The sequence below is a fragment of the Bubalus bubalis genome, chromosome 5, assembly GCF_019923935.1.
Source record: "Bubalus bubalis isolate 160015118507 breed Murrah chromosome 5, NDDB_SH_1, whole genome shotgun sequence".
In the NCBI taxonomy this organism is placed as follows: domain Eukaryota; kingdom Metazoa; phylum Chordata; class Mammalia; order Artiodactyla; family Bovidae; genus Bubalus; species Bubalus bubalis.
In genome coordinates, this window is record NC_059161.1 from 131,451,289 (window position 1) to 131,465,052 (window position 13,764).

Here is a 13,764-nt window from a genome sequence, read left to right on the forward strand (position 1 = left end):
GGGGACAGCAGGTGTGAGGGGACATCCGGGTGTGAGGGGACAGCAGGTGTGAGGGGACATCCGGGTGTGAGGGGACAGCAGGTGTGAGGGGACATCCGGGTGTGAGGGGACAGCAGGTGTGAGGGGACATCCGGGTGTGAGGGGACATCTGGGGTGTGAGGGGACATCCGGGTGTGAGGGGACAGCCGGGGTGTGAGGGGACATCCGGGTGTGAGGGGACAGCAGGTGTGAGGGGACATCCGGGTGTGAGGGGACATCTGGGGTGTGAGGGGACAGCCGGGTGTGAGGGGACATCCGGGGTGAGGGGACAGCCGGGTGTGAGGGGACATCCCAGGGCGTAAGGGAAAATTCCCGCGCCTGCTCCTGAGGACCCGGCGGGCGGGGCCGCGGTAGCAGCCGAGACTACGTTTCCCAGCAGGCGGCGCGCGCGCGTCACTTCCGGCGGCGCCCGCGGCGCGCGTGTGGGAGTGAGCAAGAGAGTGTTTACTTCCGGCCGCCGCCGCCGTGGGCTGAGGGCCGAGCAAGTCGGGCGGCGGGCGCGGCGGGCCCCGCGCAGCCATGGACTGGCTCATGGGGTGAGTCCGGCGACGGGGCGGGCGGGCCGGGTCGCGGGGCGCGCCGCGGGCGGAACCGGTCAAGGACATCCTACCGGGCGGGCGAGGGGCGACCCCGGGTCGGGCCCGGGGCCGGGGCTCCCTGGAGCGGGGTCGGGGCCGGGCCGGGAGCGGGCCCGCTTCCGGCCTGCAGTCGAGCGCTCGCGCTGAGCGCCGCGTCCCGGGAGCCGGACCGGAGCCGGCGGCCACACCTCGCCGCTGGTTGTCGGGCGGCGGGGGAGGTCGGACCGGGGCTGCTCGCCGGTCGGCGCGGGGAACTTGCTTCTGCAAGAAATAACATTGATGCCGGCAGAGGACAGTCCCTTTAAAAGGAGGGAAAAGGAGCCAAACAAACCAACTCTGCCAGCGTCCGCCGGGCGAGGTCGGCGGGCAGGGTGCGCTCTGCGCTTCCGCGGGCGGCCGCCGCAGGGCGGGGTAGGAAGGAAGCATCAGCACCGGGCCCGGGCCGGGCTCTCCCTCCCTCGGCGTGTGTTGGGCTTGCTGGAGGTTAGATCAACGTGCGGAACGTCACGTCGTCCTGCACAAGTTATTCTACCTGTTTCGGTCCTTTTTTCTTCCTTTCTTTCTGTTTTTTTTGTTTTTTGTTTTTGTTTTTTTTTTTTTTTTTTTTTTTTTTTACTTTTTGAGTATGAAGAAGGGCAGGCACTTCTCACCCAGTTGGGCGGTCCTTCGCCAGCCTGGCTCTAACATGCACAGCGCTCCTCTGGAGTCAGGGTAGTTACTCTAGGGCCTTGGGATGGGAGTGAGGGAGCGCTTGCCGTGTTGTTGGCCGGGGTGGGTGGAAGGCTTGTCTGGACACCGAAGTCCTGGAAGGGAGGCGAAAGGTCCCATGTACGTTTCATGTCAGTGTCTTATCAAGCTGTTGCTGGCGTAGACAGAGTGGAGGGTGCTGGCAGGATAGTCAGCATGAGATGAAAGAGACCCTTCCGTGCTGGCAGGTCGGCTGCAGTCTAGTGAAGGGAGAGACCAGACAGCGTGAGGGAGGAATCAGAAGTTCAAAGACAGCTGCTGAGTGTGTCGGGGAGGACCTGGAGCTAGAGCGCAGGGGCCGGGACAGTACGGCGCTGTGGGGCAAAGCAGCTCACCTCGTTCCTTGCAGAGGCAGGACTCCAATCCCAGCCTTGCTGATCAACAGCTTTGTGACTCTAGGTGGTCACTTCTTCTCCAGACCTGCTTTTAAAAAGTCATCTGTAAAGTGGGAGCCGTGGTCCTTGTCACCTGGCACTGTGGAAGGGTACGCTGAGGTGACAGCAAAACGTGAAGCGCACTGCCCGGCCTTGGTGCGTGTGAGTGGAGGTGTTCGTAGGAGGCCTTCGTAGCTCACGGGCACCGAGCCTGGAGGGCAGGCAGCTGTGTTCATTCTGAATGGTGGGTGCTTGCTTCTGCCTTTATCAGGAGAGACGGTGTCTGAGCCCCCTGGCCTCCTGCTCTGCGGTTTCAGAGGAGCAGACTGCTGATTGGCTGAGTTGAATTCGCAGGCCTCTCTGTATCAGAGGGACCAGCCTGTTGAGCGGGGTTGCCGAGGAGGCAGCTGATCATATTCTGTCTGTGTGATCATTCTGTGCTCGTATTTGTAGGAAGCAGGTACTCTCTCCCTGGAAACTGACCAGCAGTCTGTTTTTCCTAACTGCCTAAGGTCTGTGCTTTATGGACTTTATTGTTATCATTGTGAACAACCAGAAATTTACTACAGCTGTTCTTGAGGCCCTTGTCAAGACTATGCACCCAGGTGGTCATCTGGGCAAGGTCAGCAGAGCACTGATTTCCTCGTGCTTGGTGGCCGGTGCCCGTGTTGGAGGAAGACAGTTTTAAAAGGGATTGGCTTGGAGTTGCTGCCTCTGTGGTCTCTGCGGAGGGAAGGAGCCCTTCCTGCTGCCTGGCTATAAAGTGGGCAGTTCTAAAGTGACTTGAGCTCTCAAGAGAGAGGTTAGGATGGAGTTTGCTTTTCTGTGTGTGTGTATCTTTTTAAACTTGGTGGACTGCGTGTCAGATTTGGTGAATCATGAATTCTTTCACGTCTCCTTAACTATGAACCCCCTGCTCCTTAAAAAGAAGGCGGAATAATCTCAGTCGTCAGGTTCTGATCTTGAGAACATGTTTCCAGGGTGGGTGTTCTGGGACACCAGAGCTGGGAGGGCCAGGGTGTCCCCTTGTCCATCCCACGAGTTTATCAAGCATCTGCTGTGACGTAGGAGGCTGCCGAGGCCCAGACTTCACAGCCACGGGGGATGTGAGCTGTGCAGACCCCGGGCCTCCCACTCTGGCCCACCTGCCGCTCCACCCGGTGCCTCTCTGAGGAGAGCTGGCCAGAGGCAGGTGAGGGGCCTGGCTCCTGCCGACGCCCTTTACGTGCCCAGTGCTGGGACTGCCGTTGGCCAGGTTGCAGCCTGGAAGAATCGAGGAAGTGTGTGTGTGTGTTTTACTATTTCTTGATATTTTTGTTAATTCACACCATTCGCTGTCAACCAGGTTGTTTGGAATAGAGTTTTCATGTTTTTCATGTTTTTTGTTCTTTTCAAAAGAAGGATTTTCTTTGCCTTCATTCATCTTGAGTGACAAAGTGTGGCCGCACGTGGAGTGGCGAATGGGGCGCCCTCCTCCTCTTGTGCTCGCCGTCCTGACCGCAGCAGCGGCCGACAGAGGCTCCGTGAGCTCGTGTCCTGCCCACCACTGCAGGGCCTTGCTGAGTGACGCTGGCAGCCTTATCTTCAGCTCTCCCTGCCGTGGCTGAGGAAAGCGAGGCCTGCAGGAAACCTGCTCGGGGAGCTGGAAGTGAAGCCAGCATGTTACGACTTGCTGCTGGGCTTTGCTGGGCTCACTTGCAGGAGAGCTTTGTGCCAGGCAGCTCACATCCGCCGTCTTCCTGTGCGTTTCCTCTGCTTGGCGTTGAGCCGGCCATTGAAGTTGGTGCGTGGTAGCTTTGTCCCTTGCCTTTTACGAAAGTAATTTCTAACTTGAAAGGGGCCGTGACTTCTTGTGTGGTCATGTCTCTGGTCCTTGGCTCTGTCCTTTCTGGACAGCGGCTGACAGGCTGGTACCCTCCTCACCCAGAGTGGAAGCTGCGTGAGCTGGGCCAGCGAGGGACCCACCCCACAGAGCGTGGTGGTTGGGGCGCCTTCACTGGCAGTGGCGGGCATCTGGGAGTGTTCGATAGCAGCGCGGTTTATGTTTTACCCAACAGAGCCACTCCAGAAGCTACCCAGCAGCATCTGGGAATGCAGGAGAGGAAATGCACTCCCTTCGCTTCTGCCTGGTGGGGCCCACAGGGTGAAGTTTGCAGGGACCTGCCCGCCAGGGCGGGGCCCGTGCACCCCGCCAGCCCCTGACTGGGGCGGCTCCCAGCCTTGATGTCGGGGCCTCCTATTCTTCCCTGGAGGCAGGGGGGGGCGGGAGAAGTGCAGGGAGGGCTTCCTGGCTCTCCTGCCGAAGAGAGCGGCTCCTGGACTGGTCACTTACTCTAGAGGGCGATGGGCTTGGCGCTTTTGGGCTGTGCCTAGGGTTTGCTGTGCAGACGGGGCCTCTCGGGCCCAGTGGCTCTGCCCACAGGCCTCATGTGCTCGAGTGAAGGGGACCCAAGCCTGTGGTTGCCACCCCTGTGGGTGTCTGAACTGGGTGTTGATGACTGTCCCTTGGCAGTTTGCCTCTGGGGAGGATGTCGTGGTGGCTGGCTGTCAAATCCAATCATGAGAACACCCAGGCTGAACTTTAACAGCTTCATGGAGGTGTAATTTACATACCATAAAGTTTACTTGCATTTGGTGTACAATTAAGTAATTTTTAGTAAAATTACAGAGTAGCGTGACCATCACCAGTTTAGTCTGAGAACACTGTGGTCACCCCGAAAGAAGCCTGGTGCTCGGTGGCTCCCTGTTCCCACCCCAGCCCCGGGCGATGACTGCTGTAGGGTCCACATCTGCACATCTGCCTGCTGGGCGGCTTTTGCAGAGGGGACGGAGGCACAGCACGTGCTTGTCTGTGAGCCGCTCGCGCAGCCCTGCCGTGGACGTCCTCCGTGCTGCTGCTGGTCTCGGCTGTCCCTCTGTTGCCGAGCGGTAATCCGTGGTGTGGAGACTCATGTGTATCGCCTCTTCATGGACACCTGGCTCTTCCTGCTTTCCGCTGGTCCTGAGAGACGTTGCTGTGACCCAGCCTCTTTCAGCCAGCCCTGCACCGGACGCTTCCCACCGGGAGACCTCCAGGCCCTGCTGTGTTCACCGTCTGGCGTGGGCCAGGCCCTGAGCCCAGGATGAGATGGAGAAGAGAGTCTGTACTGTGTCAGGCTGGCGCTGGGGGCGCTGAGAGCCAGGCAGGTGGCTTGGGAGGGTGCATAGGAACTTTCCAAGTAGGAGAGAGGGAAGGTCATGTCCCTGGGAGGAGGAATGGCCCGTGCAAAGGCACAGGGGCAGGAGCAGCGGTCGGGCGTGCGGCGGGTGGGCCTGGGCAGGTGTACCGACCCCTTCAAGGGGAGCCACGGTCATGTGGAGTGTGCTCTCTCTCCTTTTGAAAAATTATTTATTTTTGACTGCACTGGGTCTCTGTTGCTGCACACGGGCTTTCTCTCGTTGCACATGGGGGCTTAGTTGCCCTGCGGCCTGTGGGATCTTACCTGACCGGCGATTGAACCCATGTTCCCTGCATTGGCAGGCGGAATCTCAACCACTGGACCACCAGGGAGGTCCATGCGGGGCCCTCTTGGAACGAGCCCCGTGTGTCTGCACACTTGGTGGTGACACGTCATTTCTCACTTGTTCTCCTGCTTGGAGGGTCTGCAGGGAACCCTTGCACGAAGCATCCCCAGGGCTGTGCTGCTGGTGAGAGACTGGCAGACGGGAACCCAGCAGAGCCACAGCGAGGCCGGTGGGTGCTGGGCAGGGCCCGCCTTCCGCCTGGCATCTGCTCCTGGGGCAGCCGCAGCGCCCCGTCCCAGCCGTTGGCCTTGCTTCTCACCCCTGCCCCGGTGTCACTGCCCTCTGGGCTCACCGAGGCCTCATCTCAGGACGCTGGAAAGCGGGGCTCACCGAGCCTCGTCTCAGGACCCTGGAAAGCAGGGCTCACCGAGCCTCGTCTCAGGACCCTGGAAAGCAGGGCTCACCGAGCCTCGTCTCAGGACCCTGGAAAGCGGGGCTCACCAAGGCCTTGTCTCAGGACGCTGGAAAGCTGGGCAGCACCAGGGCGCTGGCTGCCGGACTCGTCCAGCGCTCATGCTGGCCTGGGAGGCGCCTGCTCTGGCGGGTGCTGGCGGCCACCTCTGCGGATGCCTCTGTTGACGATCTGCCTGCACCAGCCTTTCCACGCTGCCCTTGCTGTGTCCTGGAAACTTGCTGTATCCAGGCCCACCTGGTTGTGTCGGGGAGGGGTTTGCGGGGTCCGAGAGGGAGGCCAGGCCTGGGCGCAGTGCTCTCGGCGGGGCGCCCTCTGCACCTGTGTGGAGCGCGTCAGCCCCGCGAGCTGGTCTCGGCACCCAATGGTGACTTCTGCACGCATCACCACGTCTGTTCCCAGCTGACTTGGCTGGAGGGCCTGCGCTTCTTTGTCTTCCTCCAGTTTGTTTTTCTTTCTGCCCAGCATTTCTCCTGGCCCGGGGCACCCCGGGCCGTGTGCAGGGCTCTGCCCTGGAGTGGAGCCTGGGGACAGGGGGCTAGAAACAGCTGGAACCAGAGGGTAGACTGTGGACACTTCAGATGAGGAGGGGCTGGGCCGCCGGCTTTCCTTGCCTGGAGCCACGTGCCTTTGGGCCGCGGCCACGTTCTCCTGGTTTTCTTCTCTGAAGAAGTCTCCTTGCTGGTGGGAAGCGTGGCTGTGCATGCTCACCTGCAGTGGCCGAGCCTGATGTCCCTCTGCTGCTGCTGGCGGGCTCCCCCAGAGGGTGGGTGCAATGCTGGGAAGTGGGGCGGGGTGCTGTGGGGGGTTACACAAGAGCCGTTTAGTGGGGACTCTGAGGGGTCTTTGAGAAGTTGCTGTTTGAGCTAAGAGCTGGGGAATATGAATGGGGCCCAGGGCCCGGATGGTTTGGGGTTTGAATCCTCACTGCAGCATCACAAGATGTCCTGTCTCACTTTAGAGAGCCTGTTTCATCCTCTGTGAAAGGGGCAGAGGATGCACAGTAACCTTCCCAGTGGGTGGTGGGAGGGTGCTCTGCGTCCACGTGGAGAAGGCCCCGCGTGCTCTCGGCAGTGCCTGTGTGCAGAGTGCAGGGGAGGGCTCTGCATGCCAGGCCCCCAGCCCCCTGCCAGTGTCACCGCTTCCCGCCCTGCCGTGCTGCTGTGGCGAGCAGCCGCCCTGGTCCTGGGCACACGGCCCCTTCTGCAGCAGGCCCGGCTCTCGGGGTGACTCAGGAGGGAGCGAGGGTCCAGGGGCTCTGTGCTCTGCAGGTGCCTCATCCCAGCCCCTGCTGACCGCGCCCTCCATCTGTGACCCTCCGCTCACTGCCCCTGCCAGCGCCCAGTGCTGCTCTGACGCTGTCCGCTCTCCTGCCCCCCAGGTGCTGCGGGAGCTGCCCGGCCGCTCCTTGGGCCTCCTCTCCCCCCGGGTGGCGGTGCCGGGTATGGAAGGTGAAGTTCTGCAGCGGCGTGTCCTCGGGTCCGCGCCTTCCGCACTGAGAGCCCTCCTGGGTCGCCCCAGGGTGCGTGCTGGGGCTGCGGGGCCGCCTGCAGGGCTTTCTGCTGGCTGTCCTCACAGCAGCCACTCGGGTCCCAGGCTTAGCTCCCCCGTCTGTGTGGTCCAGCTCGTGGTCATGACTGGCCCCGGTGGTCCGTCCCCCAAGTTCCTGGGGGCGTCTCAGAGGGAGGGCAGAGGAAGTGGTTATCACCTGTCCCAGCTGCCTGTTAGTGAAAGTGAAAGTGTTAGTTGCTCAGTTGTGTCCAGCTCTTTGCAACCCCGTGGTCTGCCCATCGAATTCCGCAGGCAAGAGTTCGGGAGTGGATAACCATTCCCTTCTCCCAGGAATCTTCCTGAAGGAAATAGCAGCCCACTCCAGTATTCATGCCTGGAGGATCTCATGGACAGAGGAGCCTGTCAGGCTACCCTCCGTGGGGTTGCAAAGGGTCAGACATGACTGAAGCAACTTAGCACGGCCATTCCCTTCTCCCAGGGATCTTCCTGACTCAGGGATCGAAGCCGGGTCTCCTGCACTGCAGCAGATTCTTTACCTCTGAGCCACCAGGGAAGCCCTCAAGAATACTGGAATGGGTTGCCGTTTCCTACTCCAGGGGATCTTCCCCATCCAGGGATCCCACCCGAGTCTCTTACATCTCGTGCAGTGCAGGTGGGTTACCACTGAGCCACCTGGGAAGCCGTTTAGTGAGGTGCTTCCAAAACAAACAGGCCTCTGGGCAGTGGCAGTTTTCATTCCGGGGCGGGGGGTGCCTCTCCCTTCCTGCCAGCCTGTGGGTTGACGGGTGCAACCCCAGCACAGAGCCTCTTCCTGTAGGGGCACCTCTGCTGGACCGTCTCCCAGCTGGGGCTGCAGGGGAGGGTCCTTCCCGCTTCTCCAGCTGAGTGTGGCCTTGTCTGTCCCCACTTCTGGGCTGACTCGGTGGTGTCACCCGGAGGTCCTCCATGTGGCCATGCAACGGACCCCCTCTGGGAGGAAGGTGTCTGAGGGCATGGGGCACACACTCCTCCCGGCCCCCGCTGCCTTGGTTGGTGGGTGTGCACGCTGGGCTCGGCAGCCACGCCTCGGAGTGGAAGAAAAATGTGGAAACCGGAGAGGGGCTTCCGAGTGGCCGGCCTGCTCCCACTGGGCGGGGCTTGCCGGGTCTCCAGAGCCCTGATCCACGCCAGCTCCCAGACCTTCATGCTTTTTGTGGCTTGGGTGAGCTCACCTCGTCAGGCCCTAACAGCTGCCAGGGGCTGGGAGTGGAGGGCGGGGAGCTGGGTGGGGGACCTGGTCTGTGGCCTTTACTGTTCTTCAGTCGCTAAGTCGTGTCTGACTTTTGGTGACCCCGTGACTCCAGTACACCAGGCTTTCATCTCCTTGACTGTCTTCCCGAGTTTGCTTAAACTCAAGTCCTTTGAGTCAGTCAACCATCTCATCCTCTGTGTCCCCCCTCTCTTCCTGCCCTCAGTCTTTCCAGCATCAGAATCTTTTCCATTGAGTTGGGTCTTCACATCAGGTGGCCAAAGGACTGAAGCTTCAACTTCAGCATCAGTCCTTCCAGTAAACATTGAGGGTTGACTTCCTTTAGGATTGACTGCTTTAATCTTGCTGTCCAGGGGACTCTAGAGAGTCTTCTCCAACACCACAGTTGAAAGCATCAGTCCTTCAGCACTCAGCCTTCCCTGTGGTCCAGCTCTCACATCCGTACACGGCTCCTGGAAAAGCCACAGCTTTGACTGCACGGTCAGCACTGTGGTGTCCCTGCTCTTTAACACTGTCTAGGTTTGTCTGCCGGAGAAGGCAATGGCACCCCACTCCAGTACTCTTGCCTGGAAAATCCCATGGATGGAGGAGCCTGGTAGGCTGCAATCCGTGGGGTCGCTAAGAGTCGGACACGACTGAGCGACTTCGCTGTCACTTTTCACTTTCATGCATTGGAGAAGGAAATGGCAACCCACTCCAGTGTTCTTGCCTGGAGAATCCTAGGGACGGGGGAGCCTGGTGGCTGCCGTCTATGGGGTCGCACAGAGTCGGACACGACTGAAGCGACTTAGCATAGCATAGGTTTGTCCGCACAGCATGACCCTCATAGAATCCTTCGTTCCCCCTCCCACGCGTAGAAATGGGAGGGAGCCAGGTTCCTTGCTGTGCTGGGTGGAGGCTGTGGTTCACACAGCCCAGGGGCCCCTGGTACAGGGGCGGCCCAGGAGGACTGGAGAGGTTGGCATCCTTCTTGGTCCTCATGTGCCAGGTGCTGGTTAGGACCGGAGGGCTCTCTTGGGGGCATTGTCAGCCCTCTGGAAACGGAGCCTCTGAGTCTCTCAGAGAGGGACTTGAGCTGCTGAGTTTCAGCTTCTTTCCTGTGGGGCTAGCACTGACTTGCGCCCGTTTTTGGCTCCGCAGGGCCTGGGCCCTGGGTCAGGTGAGGGATGCTCGCGTTGGCCTTGCCGCAGCCCTGGGAGCAGGCTGCCTGCCAGCGGGGCTCAGCCCGGAGCCATCTCACCGTCCAGCTGGGCAGGGCCTGGAGCTGCGCCCCGCTGGGGTGCCGCTGGCTCCCGGTGGGCAGGAGTGCCGCTCGGCGCAGGTGGGGAAGGTGTGGGTTGGCCCGCGTCGGCCGTGGAGGCGGCAGCGAGACCGTTCCCTGGCTGGGCTGGGCGCATGGGCCTCTATGGTCACTCGCGGGCCTGCTCTTTGCAGAGCCGTCTGGCTGCTTATGACTGAGGTGAGTCCTTGCTATTATGTTGGACAAAAAATTCCTTCAGTTTTTCAATGCTATAAAGAAAACGCAGGTTTTAATTTTCACCCAGAACTTTACCGAAGCGTTTTGTTCCACCGCCTCCTGCCGTCTTTCAGGTAGTGGAGCAAGATGACCTCCCGATTTCACCTTTGTAAACCTTCTGTATCTTTTTGATACAGAACTGTTGCGTGTGCCTTTTCACAGTCTGCCAGGGAATTGAATGTTTTCCATTTGCAGAATTTTTAACGACCAAGTAAAGGGAAATCTGAAGCTGCAGTGTCTGATGGATACGGAGATGAATCGGAACTTCCCAGCTGAGCTATAACAGGTTTTACCTGGTCATCACAGAAACGTGCGGTCCTTCTGGCCAGCCCAGTATTGTAAGGGGATCTGATCCCAAGTGTTAGGATGAACAGGACTTATTCTTAAAGAGACAGGGAGGAGCAGAGACAGGAACTGGGAGGTGCTAGCTCCCAGCTAAGGGTGCTGTCTCCCTTGGGCTCAGGCTCTGCTGCCGAGGAGAGGAGGTGCAGCCGTGCGGGAGCCCGAGCAGGGACCCCGAGGCGCAGCTGCGTGTGCGTGTGTCCAGGCCGAGGGAGCCGGGGGCCGAGTGTGCATCTGTGGGCTGCAGCCCCGGCAGGGCCTTGGGATGGACCAGAGCTCGTGCCCCTGCCCTCTCCTTCCTGGCTATGTGCACACGTGTACACACACACACACACACACACACACACACACACACTCTGTGTTGGGACTGTGCGTGCCATTTAGTTGATTCTGTCGGGAAAGGAATTCCATTCTCACTGCCCTCACAGAGTGTGGCTCCCAGTCCAGGCCACATGTGGTCCCTGGGGCCGTGGGGAAGACGTCTGGGGCGGGGCACACAGAGAGCCTGGGGCAGTGTGGTCCTCCAGGTGAGCTCACGCAGTGCCCGGCCCCTCCTGGGTGTTGGGAGTGACGGCGGGAGGCAGGGCTGAGCTGTCCCGAGGGAGAGACTGTGGACACCTCGGCCTGCTTCCTGGTCCTCTGTCCTTTGGTCTCTTAGCTTTTGAAGGTGGTGAGTGAGCAAAGAAGGACTCAACAGAAGAAAACGCAGGCCATGGCTGCCCCGGGCTGCCCTTCCTCTCCCTCATCTCGGTTGCTACCCGGGCGCAGGATGACTCTCTGGGAGGACGACGTCCTCTCAGAGGACCTTCTCGCTGGGGGTGTGGGGCAGTTGGCGTCGTGAACGTCCTCCCTTGTCCAGCCGGCAGCGTGGTGTCCGGCGGCACGCAGGGCCAGGGCTGCCCATCTTCCTGAGCATGCCCGGCACGGGATGTGCGCTGGCGGGGCGCGGCTTTTTCCCAGGACAGGGCTCTGTCCCTCCCCCTAGAGGAGGCGTGCCTCTGGTGGCCGGGGGAGCGTGTGGCCTCCCTTGCGGATGCTCTTCTCTCCCAGAGCCTAGGAGCCTCACTCCCGCAGCCCAGCAGCAGGCGGGCACCAGAGCAGCTGGCCTCGGGGCGTTGGCCCCATGGGCTCCGGTCCCAGGAGAGGTGCCAGGAGTGGGGCTCGCTCCCACCCCCCGCCCTTGCCACCCCGTCCGCAGGTTAGGTCAGCTCGGGGTCACTCACAGCTGCTCCCCGGGCCCTGGCGCCTGATGGGGAGGCTCCAGCCCCAGCCCTGCAGACTGGTTCTGGCTGGGAGGAGTTTTCTGCGCGGCGCCTGCTGTGTGGCAGGTGTTCTCGTGGCCGCGGTCATGTTCACTAGCTTCACGGACGTGGACGTGCTCACGCCCACCAAGCGTTGAGAGTGCCGGGGCACGCGGCGGAGATCCTGTGGATCCCGCCTGTCATCACAGGCTGTCCCCGCCCTCCCTGCCCGGCCCGCTCCCGCCTCCTGGAAGCAGGACATTGGCTGGGTCTGTGTGGCCCCGTGCAGAGGCCCGGGTCTGGGGGTGCTGTCTGCAGAGTGCCCCCATGTGGCTCTGCGCTGTTGTGACAGAGACCCAGGTGCTTCTCCGGACGTGGGCCTGCAGCAGGGGTTGAAAATGCTTTGTGATGAAACCCTTGTTTTCAAGTACATTCTCTTGTTCCTGCTGGAAGGCCTCCTACCTTTTTGGCTGAAGAAGTGCTGGGCTCAGCTGAGTTCTGTTGAGAGCTCTGGCGTTTATAATCCATACAAAAATAAATGTGTCCTCTTGTTGTGACCTTGCTGGCTTTCGTGCACTTCCTTCCAGGCCAACCGCGTGTAGCTGGGCTTAATGTACAATTGTCAGCCCCACCAGGCAGGAAGGCCCCTGAGCTCTAGCTTGTGCACGGCCGTGGATTTGTTGGGGTGCTGTGTATCATTTCTTCTCGTGTGTTGCCTCCTCACTGGACGTGTGGGTGTAGGTGGGAGCATTGGTGGTTTGCGGGCCCTGAGTCTGAACCGTCGCCAGGAAGATAGCGGGCCCCGGTTCACAGCACATGGCACTCTCTTGTGAGGTGGCGCCATGTAGGGGCGCAGCCCGCCACCTGCTGTGGAGCCCGAGGAGCTCACGTCCGCTCACGCTCCACCTCGGGCCCTGCCCAGCCATCAAGCTGGGGCCCGCCGGGCCCACGTGGCCGTCCACACGGTTGAGGGCAGGGGCGTGCACAGGCCAGCCCAGGGCCCCCCGCACCCCCCTCGGTTCCTGCTTGGGGGCTGAGGCAGGTCCAGCTGCCCTCCCAGCTGGAGCCCCCATGGGGTGCAGACATGCTCATAGGACCCGCGTGGACCCTTTCAGGATGGAGCAGCAGGGGCCTGATGGGGTCTGCCGTCAGCCTGCTCCTGTGTGCGGGTCTGCCCGGCTCCTGTCAGCACAGCCAGGACCCGTGGGCACAGGGCTGACCGGGGCCAGTGTGGCCGGCCCTGCACGTGGTGGTCAGAGGCCCTCTCTCTGCCGCCAGCTGGGTGGCCGCGGCTGCTGTCTTGGGTCTCCAGGCCTCAGTCTGGCCCTGCCGCCTCCCCCTGGGGGCTGTGGCTCCTCGCGGGCAGGGGCCACGTCCTGGCGTCTGTTGCTGTCGTGCCCGCAGCGCTGGCTGCGTTGTAGGAGCCCGCTCCGCCGCGAGGGCCATGGTGCCGCGTCTCCACGCTGCCCTTGCCCCGGGCCTGCCCAGCAGGGAGGGGAGAGCGGGGCTGGGTGCGCAGCTGTGTTTGCCCAGCGTCCGTGGGCCCTACGGCGTCAGCGCGCAGCAGGACACCGGGCCTGCGGGCGTCCCCAGCTTTCTGCTGATTGGCTGTAATCAGGGTCACAGGGTCCTCCCGTAGCACAGCAGATGGGAGAGCAGCGGTGGTCACCGGGCCCCTCCCGCCCCCCGGGAGCTGAGCGACCTGCCGGGAGCGGCTCACAGGTAGCTCTGCAGTGTTCCACCTTGCGTGTTTTTCTCAGAAGTCTGGGTCACTTGGTTTCTAATGAAAACAATAAAATGTCCCCTCAAATGAGGTTTGGAGGGGTCTGGGCTAGAGACTGCACCCTGGCCTTTGTGAGCCTATGCTGGAGCAGGCGGGTCCTGACTGCTTGCACGGCCCACGGCCCTGCCCGCGGGACCTGACCCAGGAGTCACTTGTGGGCAGTGTGACCACACCAGGGTCACGACTTCCCTGGGCTCCCTCCGGGTGGGCCCACGGTTCCCTGGGCTGACCCAGCTCCAGGGCCTCAGGCCCTCCTAGACCCAGGCACCCATGGGTGGGATTGGGGAGCTTATGTCTTTATCTTTGGTTCGTATCTTCCGCAAACCAGCAGAGTACTGACCGTGTCGTACTCCTGCCCAGAAGACCCTCTGGACACCCTTGTCTGGGGGATGGAGTCCTCATCCCCC

At 61.4% G+C, this 13,764-nt stretch overlaps 1 protein-coding gene across 2 annotated transcripts in view; it reads left to right on the plus strand.

The window, feature by feature from the left end:
* The first annotated feature begins 426 nt into the window (after nucleotides 1–426).
* The window catches only part of MOB2 (MOB kinase activator 2), a 52,506-nt gene continuing 39,168 nt past the window's right edge, over nucleotides 427–13,764 (plus strand). The window contains exon 1 of one of the 2 annotated variants that reach the window (XM_045165876.1): nucleotides 427–575. In XM_045165876.1, the coding sequence (XP_045021811.1) occupies nucleotides 559–575 (17 nt within the window). In that variant the 5' untranslated portion in view covers nucleotides 427–558. The remainder of the gene's footprint in view (nucleotides 576–13,764) is intronic. The other variant, XM_045165874.1, reaches the window with a different exon arrangement.